Source organism: Crotalus tigris, unplaced genomic scaffold, assembly GCF_016545835.1.
Source record: "Crotalus tigris isolate CLP2741 ecotype Arizona unplaced genomic scaffold, ASM1654583v1 scf7180000018030.5226217, whole genome shotgun sequence".
Lineage (NCBI taxonomy): Eukaryota > Metazoa > Chordata > Lepidosauria > Squamata > Viperidae > Crotalus > Crotalus tigris.
Genome location: NW_024096786.1, coordinates 4,444,442 through 4,463,461, shown reverse-complemented (window position 1 = coordinate 4,463,461; position 19,020 = coordinate 4,444,442). Strand labels below are relative to the sequence as shown.

At 37.8% G+C, this 19,020-nt stretch overlaps 1 protein-coding gene across 2 annotated transcripts in view; it reads left to right on the top strand.

Annotated features, from left to right (window-relative positions):
* The first annotated feature begins 1,682 nt into the window (after positions 1-1,682).
* Positions 1,683-19,020, top strand: part of LATS1 (large tumor suppressor kinase 1) — a 29,602-nt gene continuing 12,264 nt past the window's right edge. The window contains exons 1-5 of one of the 2 annotated variants that reach the window (XM_039346890.1): positions 1,683-1,907; positions 8,687-9,154; positions 10,657-10,807; positions 11,980-13,460; positions 17,084-17,666. In XM_039346890.1, coding sequence (XP_039202824.1) covers positions 8,804-9,154; positions 10,657-10,807; positions 11,980-13,460; positions 17,084-17,666 — 2,566 coding nt within the window. In that variant the 5' untranslated portion in view covers positions 1,683-1,907; positions 8,687-8,803. Of the gene's footprint in view, positions 1,908-8,686; positions 9,155-10,656; positions 10,808-11,976; positions 13,461-17,083; positions 17,667-19,020 lie in introns of both variants that reach the window. The other variant, XM_039346889.1, reaches the window with a different exon arrangement.

Here is a 19,020-nt window from a genome sequence, read left to right as displayed (position 1 = left end):
ATTTCAACTATTCTCTAACATAGATTAGATTAATTAATTGCAAGTTATTTAGTACTCAGACTAAGTATGATATTAACAAACTGGCTTGTAGAAGTATTTCCCTTGGGATTTTTTGTGACACTTATTTTTATTTGAAAGGTTTCTCGTTGATACTTGAATAAACTGTTGAGAAACCAAAAAATACCTTTATTCAGTTGTTATGGTGCTATGTTGTTTTGCTATATACAGACAGCTCTCCAGTTAGTGGCAATTGGATTGGGATTCCTTTCAGTAAGCAAGTGTGGTTGTAAAGTATAACATTACAAGGCAGCATTGCTTACTGATAGCAACTTGGTTGTCATAAGCCCAGGACTGTGTGTGTTTTGTTAAATGGGAATGGGTGGGAGGTAAGGTGGGTGTATTTGGAGTGCCACAGGTAGATGCTGTGGAGCACAGTGGATCAGCAGATGCCACAGGTGGGTCAGGGAAGGGCTGGCAGAGGCTGCACGCAGGCTGCTGCAGTTGCATACAATGGAGTATTGCTTGCTACAGAATACAAGCTCATTGAGATTTTATATTTCATAGCAGCTTAGGAGAAAAAACAAGAGTGACTTACTGGGGTGACCTGAAACCTTCTCTGCCAGCTTTCCCCGTTGACTTTGCTTGCAGGAAGCTGGCAGGAAAGATAAATGACAATTGGGTAACTACGGCTCAATGTAATATAATCATAAGCCAGGCACCCGAGTTCTTGGAGTGTGTTCACGGGAATGCTGCAACAGTTGGAACTTGTATGCTGCCGAGAGTCACCTGTGAGATGGTCCATATAAATTTGATTAATGAACTTTTCAAGAATCAGTTGTTAATATCATCTTTTTCGGTGCCACTGTAACTTTGAAAGGTTGCTCAGTGAATGGATGAAAGCCAAAGACTACTTATAGATAACAGGCATGCTTTGGGGAGTTATGAGAGTTTCCCTGTAGGAGTGAAGGGGATCAATTAAGTGAGAAAGCGGAAGATTCCTTAAAAATACACTACGCAAAAAAAAAAGCATGAATCTAAGCTAAGTTTCCTTGTTAAAACCCTGGGGATGAATTCGAAGGACAAACATGCAGCAGCAAAAAAGGGGAAGGTTCTTAGCCACGCTTGGTTGGCTCATTTCAACATATGCAGCCAACCTCTCCCAAGCGTAACCACGGCAAGCGATATCCAACCTCCGATCCTCTTCGCTTGGCGGCAGTCTCATCTGGGCATTAAAAGGCCTACTTTACTACACGGTGAAAAGCAACAAAAAAAGGAAAGGCCATTTCCACTCAACATATCTTTCTGGGACTACACACTGCACATTGTCCTAAGACGTGGTAGGTTTAATTAGCCAGAGTATGAGATTAGGATGCAATACTAATCGGGGAACATAAACGTTGAGTTTATCGCATTAAGCCAAAGCACAACCCTAGCCTATCTCCACACTTCGCAAATATTTCTTGATTGCTCTTCACGGAGCTCTTTCTGTTTGACCATGCAGACTCGCCCCGACCACGATGAGCACCAATGGGCAGAGCCTGCAACCTTCGTCCCCGACAGACGAGAAAACTCTCCAAAGCGCTCTGGGTTTTCCCATTCCCGGGATGGGGGGGGGGGAGAGAGAAGGAGGAGGAGGAGGAAAAAGAACAAGCCGGCGGAACACGCAAAGGAAGTCGGGAAAAGGTTTCATATCCGGGAATCTTGGGCGACAAACCCACCGACAAAATGGCGGCCCGGAACTGAACCCCCCGAAAAGGGGGATAGAAATTGAGGGGGGAGGGGACGAAGAGCCGGAGCCCTTTACGCCAAACGTGTAGCTGTCGCTGGGAATCCCCGTCGTCGTCGTCACCTTCCTCCGGTGTGCTGGGCTAGAGGCGCTGTCAACACCGCCTTTTCCCCCCAGGCAGGTGGGTAGATGGGTTTGCTTGGGCTCCGCCTCAGGGAAAGAAGTTTGGCGGCTAGTTAATGAGGAAGGCCTCAGAGACGGGGCACGCCTTGGCCTAGGGTTTCATGACACTCTGCTGCTTTGACGGGAATCGTCCCGACTCCTTTGTGTTTCCACCCGCCCATCGCTCGGGTCGCCTAAGATTACTTCGTTCCCAGTTACGTCGAGCTCTTGGCCTTTACGTGTCTTACGCTTCCCTTACTTTCCCTGAAGTCTAGATCATACGGTCTTGTAGGGTTTTAAAAAGCTTTTTTTTTAACGTACACCGTTGTTCTTTATTTGCTTATTGCTGTTTATTTTATTTTTAAATAAAGGCATATCGCAATTTGGGGGGAACCGTCTGACGTTCTCTGTTACAATGAATTATTTTACAGTTTATTTTTTTTAGATAGTTGTCCTTAGCGTAGTAAAGATAAGGTGAAAAATGTTAATTTTATAAGGCCTCTGACATGCTTGCCTAGTTATGCATTTTACCAAGCTTCATAATAGTAGTATGTGCTTTGAATATTATAAAGGTTGAAATCTTATATTTATAATAAAATAGACCATTGTGTCTCCTGTAGAAAAAGGATATGAAGGAAAAGGGAAAGTAAAATGTATTCAGATATATCAGCCCCATTAAAAAGAACAAAATGTGGTTCTCTGTTGTTTTCATGTTTTATAGTTACTTAAATATGTTAAAATAATACTAGCTTTAAAGGACATAATGATTGTTTTAGAATAGGTTTTAATAATTAACTCTTGCAAAAGCAAACAGTATTAGTTTTGTCCTCCAAATTCATAATATTCCACTGACATAAGTTTTTGAATTTTTATCATTGCTTCATATTTTTTTAACAATGCAATTTTCCGTTTATTCATAAATGCCTCCTTGCATTAACTACATATAGGCTGAGAGCACAAATAGTCTTTAGAAACTAACAAACTGATTAATGCATAGTAATACATTTATGGTGCACTTAATCAGCTATATTGCTGCAGAAGATTAAATGATAATCATATGAGTTAGGCAGCCATATAAGTCATGTGAGTAAATAAATCAATGAATAAAATTATGTGAGGTTTTCTATCAATATATATATATGGGATTGTTGTTTGAACTATAGGTGGTACTCAACTTACAACCACAATTGAGCCCAAAATTTCTGTTGCTAAGTGAGACAGTTAAGTGAGTTTTGCCCTATTTTATGACCTTTCTTGCCACAGTTGTTAAGTGAATCACTGCATTTATTAAGTTAGTAATGGTTGTTATGTGAATCTGGCTTCTCCATTGACTTTGCTTGTCAGAAGGTTGCAAAAGATGATCACATGACCCCAGGACATTGCAACTGTCATAAATATGAGTCAGTTGCCAAGCATCAGAATTTTGATCATGGGGATGCTGCCATGATCATACATGTGAAAAACGGTCATAAGTCATTTTTTTTCAGTGCCATTGTAACCTCAAACAGTCACTAAATGAACTGTTGTAAGTAAAGGACTGCCTGTATTCTATAGATGTTTCATTGTTATCATTTTGATTTTAATGCCAGCAGAGTCCAAGTGACTGGATAATTTTCAGTGCAGGTCAGTAATACACGAATAAATCTGGATAGGCACAGTGTGAATTGTTTATCTAATTCTAGCTTGGTTCAGCGTATGAAGCACTAAGTTGTGTTGAATATTGACTACAAATTTGGAGACGGATGTGACTTTCTTCCTTGCTTCCTATCTATTTGCTTTCTCTTTATGTGGTGAATATGCATGGTGAAACCTGAGGGCAAATTCTGTCTTCTTTCTTGCCACTATTACTCATTCCAGTCACTATTTGTTCACTCTGAAGACAAATGAATATATATTGACAAAGGAAAAGAAACAGCGGAGCATCATGTTTTTGTAAAATAAAGATAAATATGTTTTACTAAGCAGCTTTTAAAAGATTTATAATGTACAGTACAGAGGTTTAACTTAAAAATACAGTAATTTAATTAAAACACGGTGAGAAAGGCCTCAGTACACTTGATATCTAGGATGTGAACTAGATGTACTTGATATCCTGCCTGTTTCATTATTCTACCATTTTATTCATGTTTTTAGTTAGTAACTTTCTCTGAGAGTATAGCCAATTTCAGGTAAGCATAAAATAACTTTAAAATATATGTATGTGTGAAAAAAATAGAAGTCAAATTAATCTTCATTAGAAACCATTTATCTATTAATAAGTTTTTGTGCCTTTAACTTGCATTATAACAACATAAGGTGCCTTCAGGAAAATGTGTTGCTATATTAAGGATTGCATTTTAACAATAGTTTTTTTTCCATACTCTGGTTCTCAATATAAGGCCAAAATACTCTTCTAGTTAAACTTGAATTGACCTCTGAATTACCCCATAGTTTTGTTACAATTTCTGATGGATAATGGGCAGAAATGTGATACTATATTTAATTATAACTTACCACTATTTTTTAAAAAAATTAATCAGTTCATGGGAAATCTGCAAAGTAGATTTGATACATTGTGGTTTATTTATTTTTATTATTTAAATCTCCCCTTTCATGCAGGAAAACTAAAAGTATAAATAAAGCAAACAGTTAAAATATCATAAAATGTGTTTAAACTATTAAAAATAATTTAAACTAAAACGTTTTTTAAGAGAAAAGAGATAGATACATTATACAGATTATGTATCAGAACAATTCATTAAAATAGACATGTCAAACTCGCGTCATCACATGATGTCGCACAATGTATTGGAACTTTCCCCCCATTGCCGGCAAGGGGGTGGGCGCAGTTTCCTCGTGATGCATCCAGTCCGCGAGCTGGCAGTTTGACACCCCTGCATTAAAATGTCCTTAGTCTCTAAGCATAATGATGAAGGCCTTCACTTATATTTCTTCCAGGCAATGGAATGTCTCTCTTAGGAATTATATTTTCCCATCTCTTTTGGAAAGCGAATGAAGATTTTTCTCTTAAGTCTTCATTTGCTTTCCAAAAGAGATGAAAAATACAATTCCTGCAAGAGTCATTCCATGGCTTGGTAGAAACATAAGAGAAAGACCTTCACCATTATGCTTAGAAAGTAAGGGTATCTTATATTTGCCGTTCTACTATATCTTTTGTGTAAATATAGTTTACAAATTAATGCTAAGGAATAGGATGGACAGCTGAATTTTTCTAATGTGAATTAAATAGCTCATTATATCAGATGGAAAGTGAGAAAAAGGTCTCAGTCTTAAATTGAAAAACAACATAAGAATGCTTATTAGGAATATAATATATTTTAATTATATGCATAATATGATTTATATAGAGAGAAAAAAGTAAAAAACATTCTAATAATATTTTCTTTCATTTTAAAATACACCTATTGTTTTAATATAGGTGAATTGAAAATTGTATGAAATGGGAGGGAGGGAATGAGTAGAGGTGGCATTCACCATTTTGCTATATCTTCTAAAGAGCCACACGGCATTCCAAATTAGTTCTTCAAGACTGAGAACCAGTCTAGAAAAAGCAAAGAAATGCACGAGTAATCAAAACCACTTTCCAAGAGAAAAGCTCTACTGCATACAGGTTTTTCTGTGAACAGAAGAAGCTCTTTAGTTTGAGAAATGTCAACTGTCATCCAGCCAGTGTACAGAAATGTGATGCACATCAAATTAGGATCTTAACGTTGACTGAATCGGTTGTGCTTTTTTCCTTATTTCATATACCTTCTCCTTCAGACTTTGCTTTTAAAAGTATCCTTGGCTTTAAAAGCAAACTCCAACGTGACCTAAGATGCCTGATGTTAAAAATAAACACCTATAGTGTGTAATGATAATTGTGTAGCTTTACTAACAAAATATTTTAAAATCTGTTAATTTTTTTCATAGAATACAGTTACTGTCTATAAAATATATACAGTGCATTCAGAGAGTATTCAGACCCCCCCTCATCTTTGTCAATTTCATTATGCTGCAGCCTGATTCTACAGTTGTTGAGATTCACTTTTTTTTCTCATTAATCTACACTCAGTACCCCATAATGACAAAGTGAAAACAGAATTTTAAAAATGTCTGTAAGTTTATTAAAAAGGAAAAAAACTGAAATATCACATTGGCATAAGTATTCAGACCCTTCACTCAGTATTTTGTTGAAGCACCTTTGGCAGCAATTACAGCCTTGAGTCTTTTTGGTATGACGCGACAAGCATTATACACCTGGATTCGGGGATTTTCTGCCATTTTTCCTTGCAAATCCTCTAAAGCTCAGTCAGGTTGGATAGCGACTGTTGGTGGACAGGCATTTTCAGATTCGTCCAGAGATGTTCAAGAGGGTTCAAATCAAGGCTTTGGCTGGGCCACTCTAGGATATTCACAGAGTTGTCCCTAAGCCACTCCTGTGTTGTCTTGACTATGTGCTTAGGATCGTTGTCATGTTAGAAAGAGAGCCTTCGGCCCAATTTGAGGTCCTGAGCACTGTGGAACAGGTTTTCATTGAAGATGCCCCTGTACTTTGCTCCATTCAGCTTTCCCTCAGCCCTGACCAGTCTCCCACTTCCTATGAGGCAAAACACCCTCATAGCATGATGCTGCCACCACCACGCTTCGCTGTTGGGATGGTATTGGGCAGGTGATGAGCGGTGCCTGGCTGCTTGGTTTAGAATTGAGGCCAAACAGTTCAATCTTGGTTTCATCAGATCAGAGAATCTTGTTCATCACAGTCTGAGAGTCCTTTCAAGTGCTTTTTTGCAAACCAAGCAGGCTTTCATGTGTTTTGGACGGAGGAGAGACTTTTGTCTAGCCAGTCTACCATAAAACTCAGATCTGTAAAGGGCTGCAGTGATGGTTGTCCTTCTGGAACTCTGTCCCATCTCCACACAGGACCTCTGGAGCTCAGTCAGGGTAACCATCTGGTTCTTAGTCTCTCTCTTACTAAGGCCCTTCTCCCGTGATTGCTCAGTTTGACCAGGCGACCAGTTCTTGGAAGAGTCCTGGTTGTGCTAAATGTCTTTCATTTGAGACTTATGGAGACCACTGTGCTCTTAGGAACTTTCAGCATATCAGAAATTTTATTGTAGCCTTCCCTGTATCTGTGCCTTGCAATAATCCTGTCTCTGAGCTCTACAGGCCATTCCTTTGACCTCAGGGCTTTTGCTCTGGTACAGTATGCATTGTCAGCTGTGAGGCCTTCTATAGAGAGGTGTGTGACTTTCCAAATCATGTCCAATCAATTTAATTTACCACAGGTGGACTCCAATCAAGGTGTAGAAACATGTCAGCAACAGTCAAGAGAAATGGGAGGCACCAGAGTTAAATTTCAAGTGTTGTTGCAAAGGATCTGAATACTTATGCCAATGTGATATTTCATTTTTCTTTTTAATACATTTACAGACATTTCTAAAATTCTGTTTTCACTTTGTCATTATGGGGTACTGAGTGTAAATTAATGAGAAAAAAATGAATTTCAACAACTGGCTGCAGCATAATAAAATTGACAAAAGTGAAGGGGTCTGAATACTTTCTGAGTGCATTGTTGAAAATAAATTTAACAAGGAAAATAATAAGGGGGCAATGGCTCAGCAATTAAAGACACTGAGCTCATCAGTTGGAAAGCTGACAGCTCAGTTCAAGACCCGAATGCTATGTGACAGGGTGTGCTCCCATTACTTGCACCAGCTCCTGCCAACCTAACAGTTTGAAAGCATGCAAATGCAAGTAGATAAATAGGTACCACTTTGGTGGAAAAATCACAGTGTTCTGTGCACCTCGGTGTATAGTTATGCTGGCCACACGGCCATGGAAGTGTCTTCAGACAGTGCTGATTCCCTCAGCTAAGAAATGGAGATGAACATCGCCCCCTAGAGTTGGAAATGACTGAACAAAAGAAACCTTTACCTTTAATAATAATCAATTACAATACACGGAATTGTATTTACAAGATTCTGATGGTTAGAAAGGAACATTTTAGCTGTTGGCACTATCTCCCAGTATTAGAAATGAAAGAGTTATATCAGAAAGAGAATGCCTCCTAGTATAATTGTTGCAGCTGGCTACTAGTTGGGGATGGACATGGATAGAAAGGAGCTATTGCGCTGGTTGTTGGCTTTCTAAAGCGATTAGTCAAAGTAGCAGTAAAATTTATACAACATAATTATTATGCTCACAGTAATAAAATAAGTTGCAGTTACTAATGCTTTGCTATTTTAATATCACATAAAGGCAAACATATGTTGAATCTGACAATCCCTCTAATTTGAACATTTATATCACATTTACGGATTAAATAAGCACTTACTTGGATAATATTGTGTAAAATATTCAATCTCCAACGAAGCCAAGAACTACTTTCCTAAACAGAATCAATTTTTTGCAAGATGAGAGACGGCTTGCAAACAGCAATCAATAGCTATGCATAAACGGGCCTGTCTTTTTTGGGAATCTTTAACCAGGTCTCGAAAGGTTAAAATGATTCTTCAGCAGGAAGGAGGCAAGTGTCTGATGAATTTGGCATGGGTATCTGCTGCATGTCATAATATGTTCAGAGATAGTCTTCATACCCAGTTCTTTTATTATTCTAGATTTGGTTTGTAAAATAAAATGGGTTAGTTTGTTCAGATTGCAATCTTATAAACATCAAATATTAAGTAGAAGGAAATTTGCTTTTAAACCAAATATTTATAAAAAGGCGATAAACATAAAAGTTGAATAAAACATTTTCTAATAATGTAACAGGGTTTTATTATTCTATTTAGAATGACTATTATTCTATTCTCTTAGACTTGAATGGATGTATGTACTACTGGAATCAAGATCAACTGTGTATTTTGAGGTTGCCATTCCACTGATTACAGTGTTAAGTATATTGAAAATCTTGGTTAGAAATTATACGAGTTCATGAAGAGAAGCGAGAAACCAGAGGGATATAGACAAATGAGGCCTAAAACATTTCCTGCCAGTAATTACACCACCAGCAGCCGGCAGATGTTACAAGAAATACGAGAGAGCCTTAGAAATTTGCCTAAGCCTTCAGATGCTACAAAAGTTGAACAAAATATGGGTAAAATACCGACTGAAGATCCCAGACAAGGTCGAAATCCCCCTAAGTTTGTTACCTACCATAAAGCTCTGCAAGAAATTAGAAATTCTCTACTTCCTTTTGCGAATGAAACAAATTCTTCAATCAGAGGAACATCAGAAGTTAATCGTCAGATGTTTCAAGATCTGCAAGCTGCTGGATTTGATGAGGTAAAATATAATTCCTAGTGTGATATCAAATTGGTAATAGCACAAACATTTTTTGAGATTTTTGGGGAAAGTACATTCAAAAATTTGTGTTCTGATTAAGATTCTGTTGTTCCCCTGTGCACGTTATTTGAACTTATTTATTACTCCCAAGTTACATTTCTTTATTTGTCATATTCAGATAGATGCCCGTCCCACAGGCAAGTGACTCTGGGTGGCATACAACAAACTGCGAGTCAGCCCCTTGATTTAAGAATAAATGCAACTGATGCATAATACAAAGTTGAGCAGAAGCCCTCCTAGCCACTACTGCCCCCTGTTCCTTGAGCAAGAGTTGTGAGTTTAGGGAAAAAAAACCAGATTGCACACAGGGTCTGTTTGGGGCAGTGTGACCCCATCTGGTACCAAAGAAGATAGAGTCTTAGAACAGGTGGACCCAAAACCTTATATCACTCAGTCTTGCCAGAGTTCAGTTGAATCCTATTGTTTCCCATCAAGACCCTCACACCCTCTGTGCACCAGGATAAGATGTCCACAGAATCACTTTATTCAACCACAGCAGAGATGTATAATTAGGTATCATCAGTGTACTGGTGATACCTTACCCCATGGTGGTGGATGAGTTCACCTAGCAGCCTTGTGTAAATGTTGAATAAGAGTGAAGAGAAAATCATCCGCTCGACATAGTAAGGATCAAGAGCGAAATCTCCCCCCCAATCACAACCATTTGGAATTGACCACAAAGGCGAACCAGCAACACACTATGCTGCTCAGCCCCAATTCTCTGAGTCAGTCCAGAAGGAAACCATGTTATATAGCATTGAAAACCACCCAGGGATCAATTATCTGAACAGATTCATAATATCTCCTTATTTTAAAAGTTATTGATATGGACAAAGTCTCTCCAATTGCTACATTAGAAAAAAGTGAAACAAAATTAAAATAATGAGACATCAGAGGCAGGAACCGCAGTTTTATCAAATTTGAATGGATTTTATAATGTATACTTTAGATATATGGTAAATTTATACATGTGCAGTATTTATTTATATTGTAGATCTTTCTTGTATTTTTGATATCTTTATTTGCATCTTGGATTTATGTTAATGTGATTACCTGATATTGTTCATTAATCACTATTTAATAAAAAGCGTGGGGAAAAATCTGTCACAGATAGGTTACTGGGTTTTGCTTTTGGGCAGTGCAAGATGGAGGTGAAGCATCTGATCTTAGTGTTTAGAAAAATAATGTGGGGTTGTTGTTTTTTGTTTTTTTTGTATAATTTGAGATTCATCCTGGCATGCTAATGTCATCTTGTTTTGTAATGACCACATTTCCAATGCCATTGATACTCAGATTATAGCAATATTGCATTGTTAGGAATAATAGCACTAAGGCTTTACATTTTCAATCTAATATTAAATACAGTGCTTCTGACATTTTTTGTTATGAATGAATAAATATCTTATTGGGATTTTTTTTTTGTATACTCTTCCCATCAATAGGACATGGTTGTGCAAGCTCTAAGACAAACCAATAGCCGCAGCATAGAAGCAGCCATTGAATTTATAAGTAAAATGAGTTATCAAGATTCTCGTCGAGAACAAATGGCAGCAGCAGCATCTAGACCCCTTACTGCTGGCCCCAAGCCCCCAGGTATGCACGTCCATATATACTCTTGGAAAGGAATTTGTATGTTTTCAAAACTGATGACAAGAGGGAAATAATTTGAAGTAAGAGATACTGACTGAAAAATTAAAAAAAAATAATGTTTTTAACATTTGTAGTTAAAATGAAGTTTTTAGTTGCAACTTCATTGGCAGATAAAGTATATTGAAAGGGGAACACCAGCAGGATACAGTAGTATAAAGGTACTTCTCTGCCTTGTTCTTTACTCTTCATTTAACCTCTGTTTCTCATTATTTATGTAAAAGAGGTAGAAGAAAGGTAGTAAAGTGAGAAGATTGCCAAAGATATTGTGTGGGCAAGCTGCACAATAAAAGGTCAGCTGCGCATATATAAACATAAAAGTAAGGCCTATTATTTTCCTTTCCTAATAAAAACTACTTATGGAAAAGAACCTAGAATAGAGGGGAAAAGAGGCACTTCGCTTCTTTACTCAAGCTGTATCAAAAGCATGCTCATCTTGTTGAATATACTAATGAATAAAAATTGAAAAGGGCCAATTTAGGACAAAGAATAGGAAGAAGACAATTAACAGAATCCTTTTGAAGCTTTTTTTATTGCAAAAAATATTTAGGATCAATGTTGCAGTTCTCTACGCAGATCATTTAGGAGTGCCACATGAAGTCTGGGTCCTGGGACTCAACATTATGATATGAGTAGTACAGCTAGTCCTTGACTTACGATGAGAATTGAGCCAAAATTTTCTGTTCTTAAGCAAGGAACTTGTTAAGTGAGTTTTGCCCCATTTTACAATCTTTCTTGCCACAGCTGTTATGTGAATCCCTGTAGTTGTTAAGCTAGTAACATGGTTGTTAAGTGAATCTTAATTTTGCTTAATCGGTGCTGACAAGCATTGATTTTGCTTGCCAGAAGGTCACAAAAGATGATCCCAGGACACGGTGACCATGATAAATACTTGTAACTTCAAACCATCACTAAACAAATGGTTGAAAGTCGAGGACTACCTATATGCACTTAGATTAATTGTTCCACATCTCATTTTTATATCAGTTCATTCTGGGTGTTTTGTTTTGTTTTTTTAACATCAGAAACGCTTACTTCTAATCTTTTATAAAATTTACTATTCCAGAATTTTAAAATGAGTAGTAAAAAAAATGTGCTTTTCCTTTTAAAAAAAGCAGGAGGAGCAGTACAGCAGTCAGTTATCCGTAGACAAAGCTGGAAAGGTTCTAAAGAATCTTTGGTTCCCCAGAGACACGCTTCTGCACTGGGAGATGGCCTCACATTTCATTCAGAAAGCCCTATTTCTCAGGGTGAAGTAGGAAGACCATTATCTGGATCTGGAATAGCTGCATTTGCCCAGGCTCACCCTGGCAATGGACAAAGAGTGAACCCACCACCTCCACCTCAAGTCAGAAGTGTTACTCCACCCCCACCCCCTCCCAGAGGAACACCTCCTCCTTCCTGGGAAGCAAATTCTCAAACAAAACGGTATTCGGGGAACATGGAATATATGATATCTCGTATTTCTCCAGTGCCTCCAGGAACATGGCAGGATGGTTATCCTCCCCAAACTATGAATTCATCATCTATGAATCCTTCTGTCCAGGGACAAAGAGGTATTAGTTCAGTTCCTGTTGGTAGGCAACCAATAATCATGCAAAGTTCAGTTAATAGCAAATTTAGTTTTTCATCTGGAAGGAGTGGAATACAAAACGGCAATTGTCAGGCTGAATATATCGTTCATCAAAATATCATGCCCGGTAACTCAGCAAGTCGCCAACCACCTCCTCCTTATCCAATATCTCCAACAAGCCGACAAAGTCCTACCCTTTTGCAGATGCAGACAGGAGGTCCTGCTCCCCTTTCAGCCTATCCTAATGGGAACATTTCTCAATCGATGATGGTGCCAAATAGAAACAGCCATAACCTAGAATTATATAACATAAACGTTCCGGGAATTCCAACAACCTGGTCACAGTCATCCTCTGGAAATGGACATGACATCCCAGTATGGCAATCCAATATTCCAGTCAGGTCAAATTCTTTCAATAATCATGTCGGAAACAGACAAAACCATGCTGCAAATTCACAACCTTCTGCTACAACAATTACAGCCGTTACTCCAGCTCCTATACAGCAGCCAGTAAAAAGTATGCGTGTATTGAAACCAGAACTGCAAACTGCCTTAGCTCCTACTCACCCGTCTTGGATTTCACAACCAATGCAAGCTGTCCAGCCCCCCTCCTTTTCCGAGGGACCCTGTACAATTGTGCCAGTCATACCATCTGCAGCGGAAGGTGGAAATTATCAAGGACCACCCCCTCCTTATCCAAAGCATTTATTACATCCAAATCTAACTGCCACCCCATATGAAGCTATAACAAAGCCTGGCAAAGAAGATCAGCCTGGGTTCCCTAAGGAAGAGGATGCTGAAAAGAATGAGAACAGTGAGACAATCGATAGAGAAAAGAAGCAAATAACAACTTCCCCTGTTCCTGTTAGGAAGAATAAAAGAGACGAAGAAAGAAGGGAATCCCGCATTCAAAGCTATTCTCCTCAAGCCTTTAAATTTTTTATGGAGCAGCATGTTGAAAACATACTCAAATCTCATCAACAGCGACTGCATCGTAAGAAACAGCTTGAAAATGAAATGATGAGGGTAATTTTTTAAAATTATTTCTACTTTACTCTTGTTTTGCATGGAGTATACTTTGAAATTATAATATTACCATTGCATTATTTATTTATTTATTTATTAAAATTTATAGACCGCCCCACTCCCGCAGGACTCTGGGCGGCTAACAATAAAAACACAATATAACTTAACAAGACAAACAATACAGTAACATTCATCCAGGGGTCAGATTTTATAAACCCCAGGCCTGCCAGAAAAGCCAGGTCTTAAGCAGCTTGCGGAAAACCAACAGGGTGGGAGTGGTCCTAATCTCCGGGGGGAGCTGGTTCCAAGATGTGGGCGCCATCACAGAGAAAGCCCTCCCCCGCGGCCCCGCCAAATGGCACTGCTTGGCCGACGGGACCTGAAGGAGGCCCAGCCTGTGGGATCTAACTGGATGAAGGGAATTATGAGGTAGTAGGCAGTCTCGCAAATAGCCTGGCTCTGAGCCATATAGAGCTTTAAAGGTAATAATCAACACCTTAAATTGGACCCGGAGACCAATAGGCAACCAGTGCAGCTCGCGGAGGATAGGTGTAACGTGGGTGTACCGAGGAACACGCACTATCACTCGCGCGGCTGCATTCTGGACCAACTGTAGTCTCCGAATACTTTTCAAGGGTAGCCCCATGTAGAGCGCGTTGCAGTAGTCCAGGCGTGAGGTGACAAGGGCATGAGTGTAAGGATAGCCTCCCGGTCCAGGTAGGGTCGCAACTGGTGCAACAGACGAACTTGTGCAAAGGTCCTCCCAGCCACAGCTGTCAAATGATGTTCCAATTTCAGCTGTTTAGGCTTAAACAGTAATTGTTCAGGGCGCAGTGACTCTGCATGTTAAAGACTGGAAAACCCATAGCTCAGGTTTCAGACCTAAGCACGGTATGACAGAGTGAGCTCCCGTTAGTTGCCCCAGCTCCTGCCAACCTAGCAGTTCAAAAGTCTGCAAATGCAAGTAGATAAATAGATACCACTTTGATGGGAAGATAACAGTGTTCTGTGCACCTTGGCGTATAGTCATGCTCGCCACATGACCACAGAAATGTCTTTGGAAAACGCTGGCTCCCTCAGCTAAGGAATGGAGATGACCAGCGCCCCCTAGAGTCAGACACGACTGGACAGGGAAACCTTTATCTTTACCTTTACTAAATGGTAATAGTTTACCAGCTTTTATAGTGCAATCCTATTGAGTCAGTCAGATTAAATTCTTAGATATCTTTCTGGCGGCATGATTGTGTTATAGTCAGAGAAATTGTAAACAAGCAGGCTAACAGGAAGCTGAAGCAAATCAGCCATGGGGGGGAGGGAACAAATCACCAAATGCATTATATTTTTATTTTATTGCTTATAACAGAAAGTGCTTATGGGAGTGTACATGGGGAGATGAATAACTATATTTAGAAATCTACCAAGAACATAGTATGGAAGTGTGCCAGAAACTGGACCAGGAAGATTAGGGATTTAATAACCCACGCGCAGACATGGGCTTGACACTGCCAGAAAGTGCTTTCCAAATCTGATATTTGCAACTAATTATTTTTGCATAAAGCTTAATGAAATTGGGGGTTTGTGGGACCTTGTGTACATATTGGATAGTTCAGTAGAAAAGGGATATCACTATAAGTAAGGGTGTGTTTAGCATTATTTGTTATAATATAGAACAGGGGTATCAAACTGCCAGCCCATGGGCCGGTTTCATCATACCGGAGCTGCGCCCACCCCATTGTCGGCAATGGCGAAAAAGCTCCAATACGTCGCGCGACGTCACATGATGTTGCGAGTTTGACATGCCTGATATAGAATGACTCTTTTATGAATGAAGGCAAATATATATATCCCAGGATAATGTTGCAGGATCCAATCTGGATTGGTGACCGGAATCATGAGGTTTTGCCTTCTGAGCTTTCAGGCTCATGCTGGGGCCCATCTTCAGGGAACTTCTCTCTGGCCAGAGTTCTCTGAAAACGGGCTCCAGCACGAGTCCGAAAGCTTGGAAGACAAAGCCTCTGGTCCTGGTGACCGACCCCGATTGGATTCTGCAATGTCTCTTGTTCATTATTTTTTAAAAAAGATCTAACAATTGATTTTCCAATAAAAATAAGCTGCTTTGAATTCTTACTTTTTCGTATTGGAAAAATAGTGAAATTGCCTCTATTTTTTGATTGCACTAAAATATAAACATTTCAACCTCAATTATTTTTAATTTATATTATATATTTGCTGGGTTTGAATTTCTGTAGAAGTGCCATTTTAATTACAGTATTTTCTAAAATTCTCTGGTAAACTTCATCCTTATGAGTAGGAAGGTAACTGATGTCTGAGTCAGTTAAATTTCTTGTTCTTTCTACATGTTCATTCTTAGTCTCTTTCCTTTTCACTTTCACTAACAGCTGGTTTAAACTATTAAGGTGTTGGAAGCTTTCCTGACATCTGTAGCCTTCGTTACTGGGTAGGCAAGTAATATTTTGGAGACAAGTATTTTATTTAAAGAATAGCATGGATCCTTTCTTATGGGACTCTGCATGCTTACATGCATTTAAATTAAGCATGCTTTGTTTCACTGTACTTGAATGTATTTATATTAGATCACTAATATCGTGTATCATTTATTTTTATGTTCTACAGTAGTACAAGGACAATAATACAATTACACTTTTTTATTTTGTTTACATTGTTCAGAGTGGCTGAATTGTTTAGTAGTCATTGTGCCAGATATTTATTGATGCAAATGTTTATTTTAAGATTTTCTTAAATATAATTAAAAATAAGATTATTGAATGAAAGCTAGAAGCTGGAAAATCATATGGGAAGAAAATAAGTGCATTTTTCTAGTAAATAGATGATATATGTCTCTAGACCAGTGGTTCTCAACCTGTGGGTCGGGACCCCATTTGGGGCCAAACGACCATTTCACGGGGGTCGCCAAACAACACAGTCCGCCATTTTTTTCCCCTTTTCCTTAGCTGTGCTACTCCCTTTTATTCTATTGGCTTTTGAAAGCCAATATAGAATAGACTCTCTTGAATAGAGTCTAATTCTATTGGCTTTCAAAAGCCAATAGGAATTGTCCAGGCTGTCTCTGCCCTGCTGAGCCCGCCAAAAGTCCCATTCTGCAAACGGTGCTGCACCAGTTGAGTAGTCCTCGACTTACGACCGGTTGAGTAGTCGACTTACGACCGGTTGGGGGTCGCGGCATTAAAAAGGTTGAGAACCACTGCTCTAGACTCTAGCCTAACTGACAATATAAAAATATTTGTTGGAATGTCAGTCAAATCTTCATTTTTTTAAAAAAAATGGGTCTTTTAAGAATAGTAGAGTCTTCTAATTAGTTAATCTAGTTTCACCAGTGGAGTTCCTTGCTAAAAAGTTGTCCTTGAATCTTGAGCCTCTTTGTGCATGGCTCTTGTGTATGATTCTGTTTATAATATCTCATTTTAACATTTTGTTGTATATTGTTCTGAAGTGTTTTGATGGTTTCCTAATACGTTACAATAAAATAAACTGAAATAATAAAAATGAGAGTATTATTCCCTGACTAATATTGTTTACTTTTCTTAAACAATTTCTTTTTTTTCCACTATCTTTTTTTTTTTTTTTTTACATTTGTTGCACAGGTTGGGTTATCCCAAGAGGCCCAAGATCAAATGAGGAAAATGCTATGCCAAAAGGAATCCAACTACATTCGTCTCAAAAGAGCCAAAATGGATAAATCAATGTTTGTTAAAATTAAGACTCTTGGAATTGGGGCATTTGGAGAAGTCTGTTTGGCAAGAAAGGTCGATACAAATGCTTTATATGCAAAAAAAACTCTTAGAAAAAAGGACGTGCTTCTTCGAAACCAGGTGGCTCATGTTAAAGCTGAAAGGGATATTCTTGCAGAAGCTGATAATGAGTGGGTAGTTCGTCTGTACTATTCTTTCCAAGATAAGGACAATTTGTACTTTATAATGGACTATATTCCAGGAGGAGATATGATGAGCTTGTTAATTCGAATGGGAGTCTTTCCCGAAAATATGGCCCGATTCTACATAGCCGAACTCACCTGTGCGGTTGAAAGTGTTCATAAGATGGGCTTCATTCATAGAGACATAAAACCTGATAACATTTTGATTGATCGTGACGGCCATATCAAATTGACAGACTTCGGACTTTGTACTGGCTTTCGGTGGACACACGATTCCAAATACTATCAGAGTGGTAAGGCAAGCAGCTTGTCCCAAAATTATCTTTATGCATTAGATTATTATCACACAGAACAGAAAGATGTTAGTTTGCATTGTATTTTCTACCAGATAATTTGGCTGGGTATCATAACATGCTGTTAAGTAATTATAAATGTAATCTCCCTCATTCATTTCAGAACATAGGAAACTGTAAGTGAATTTGGGATTAGAATCTTCCATAGCATCATCATGATAAAATTCTTTTTCAAAACATATTGAATACTGCTTTTTAAAAAATTACATCAGAAATCTCTAGTAGAAAATACTAGTATATATATTAACTTTCACAAGACATTCCATTGCAAACTTCATACAAAAATAAAATCAAATATCTTCCTATTGAGAATAGGAAGATAGTGTGTATTTGTGTATATGATATTTAAAAATATAAACATTATAATTTCTGAAGTTTAGCTATTTGTTTAGCACATGCTTGAATATATTTAATTTCAGGCTTTTTGCCAACCATAACTAGAATTAATTATTTTTTTTTAACAAATTTTATTGGTTTTTTTAACTTTTACAACAGAATGCTCAAGACACACTGTGGTGGTTAGGTGATCAATCATCCAAAAACAAAATCATATAATAACTCAAGTTAAATGTTAAATGATATAGAACAACTCTTGTTCCCTCTCTATTTCCCTCAAATAATATAACCTATTTAACATAATCCATTTCTACATTACATATCTATAAATCCTAATCCTGTTTTGAACTTTATTAATTTACAGTTACAATAGTCCAATTTAATCTTAGATAAACGTATTATCACTTCGGGTATCCCTTCTAAAATACTAATCCAAATATATTCTAATTCATAATCTCATAAATCATTGATTTTATCACAAATCTCTCTTATTTCTTCAGATAGCATTTAAATCTCATTCAAATAATTATCATGTCTAAAAAAACAGAACACACCTATTATTACACAAAACATCATCTTGCTAACTTAACACACTCAATTAGTTGTTAAAGCAATCCGAATTTCTAAAAAACCTCTTTCATATTCTTATTCTCATTCCATTACAAAATAATTTTCATACAAATAAACATATTATTCCAAAAAGTACATTCTTACTCTGTTTAACATATATATTCTAATAATCACAAATTTTCAACTCTAAATCTTAGTCCTTAAATCAATCCATATTTTTCAAAACCTTTTTAATCCATTACATATAATTTTAAATTTCTCTTTTTAGTCTTATTCTGGCTTTCTTTTTATGCCAAGAAGGTTTCCATAACAAAGCCTCTATTTCAGCAAATAGATCTCCCGTTATTGCTTGTAATGTCATTTGGATCAGTAAAAAACCTCCCATCCT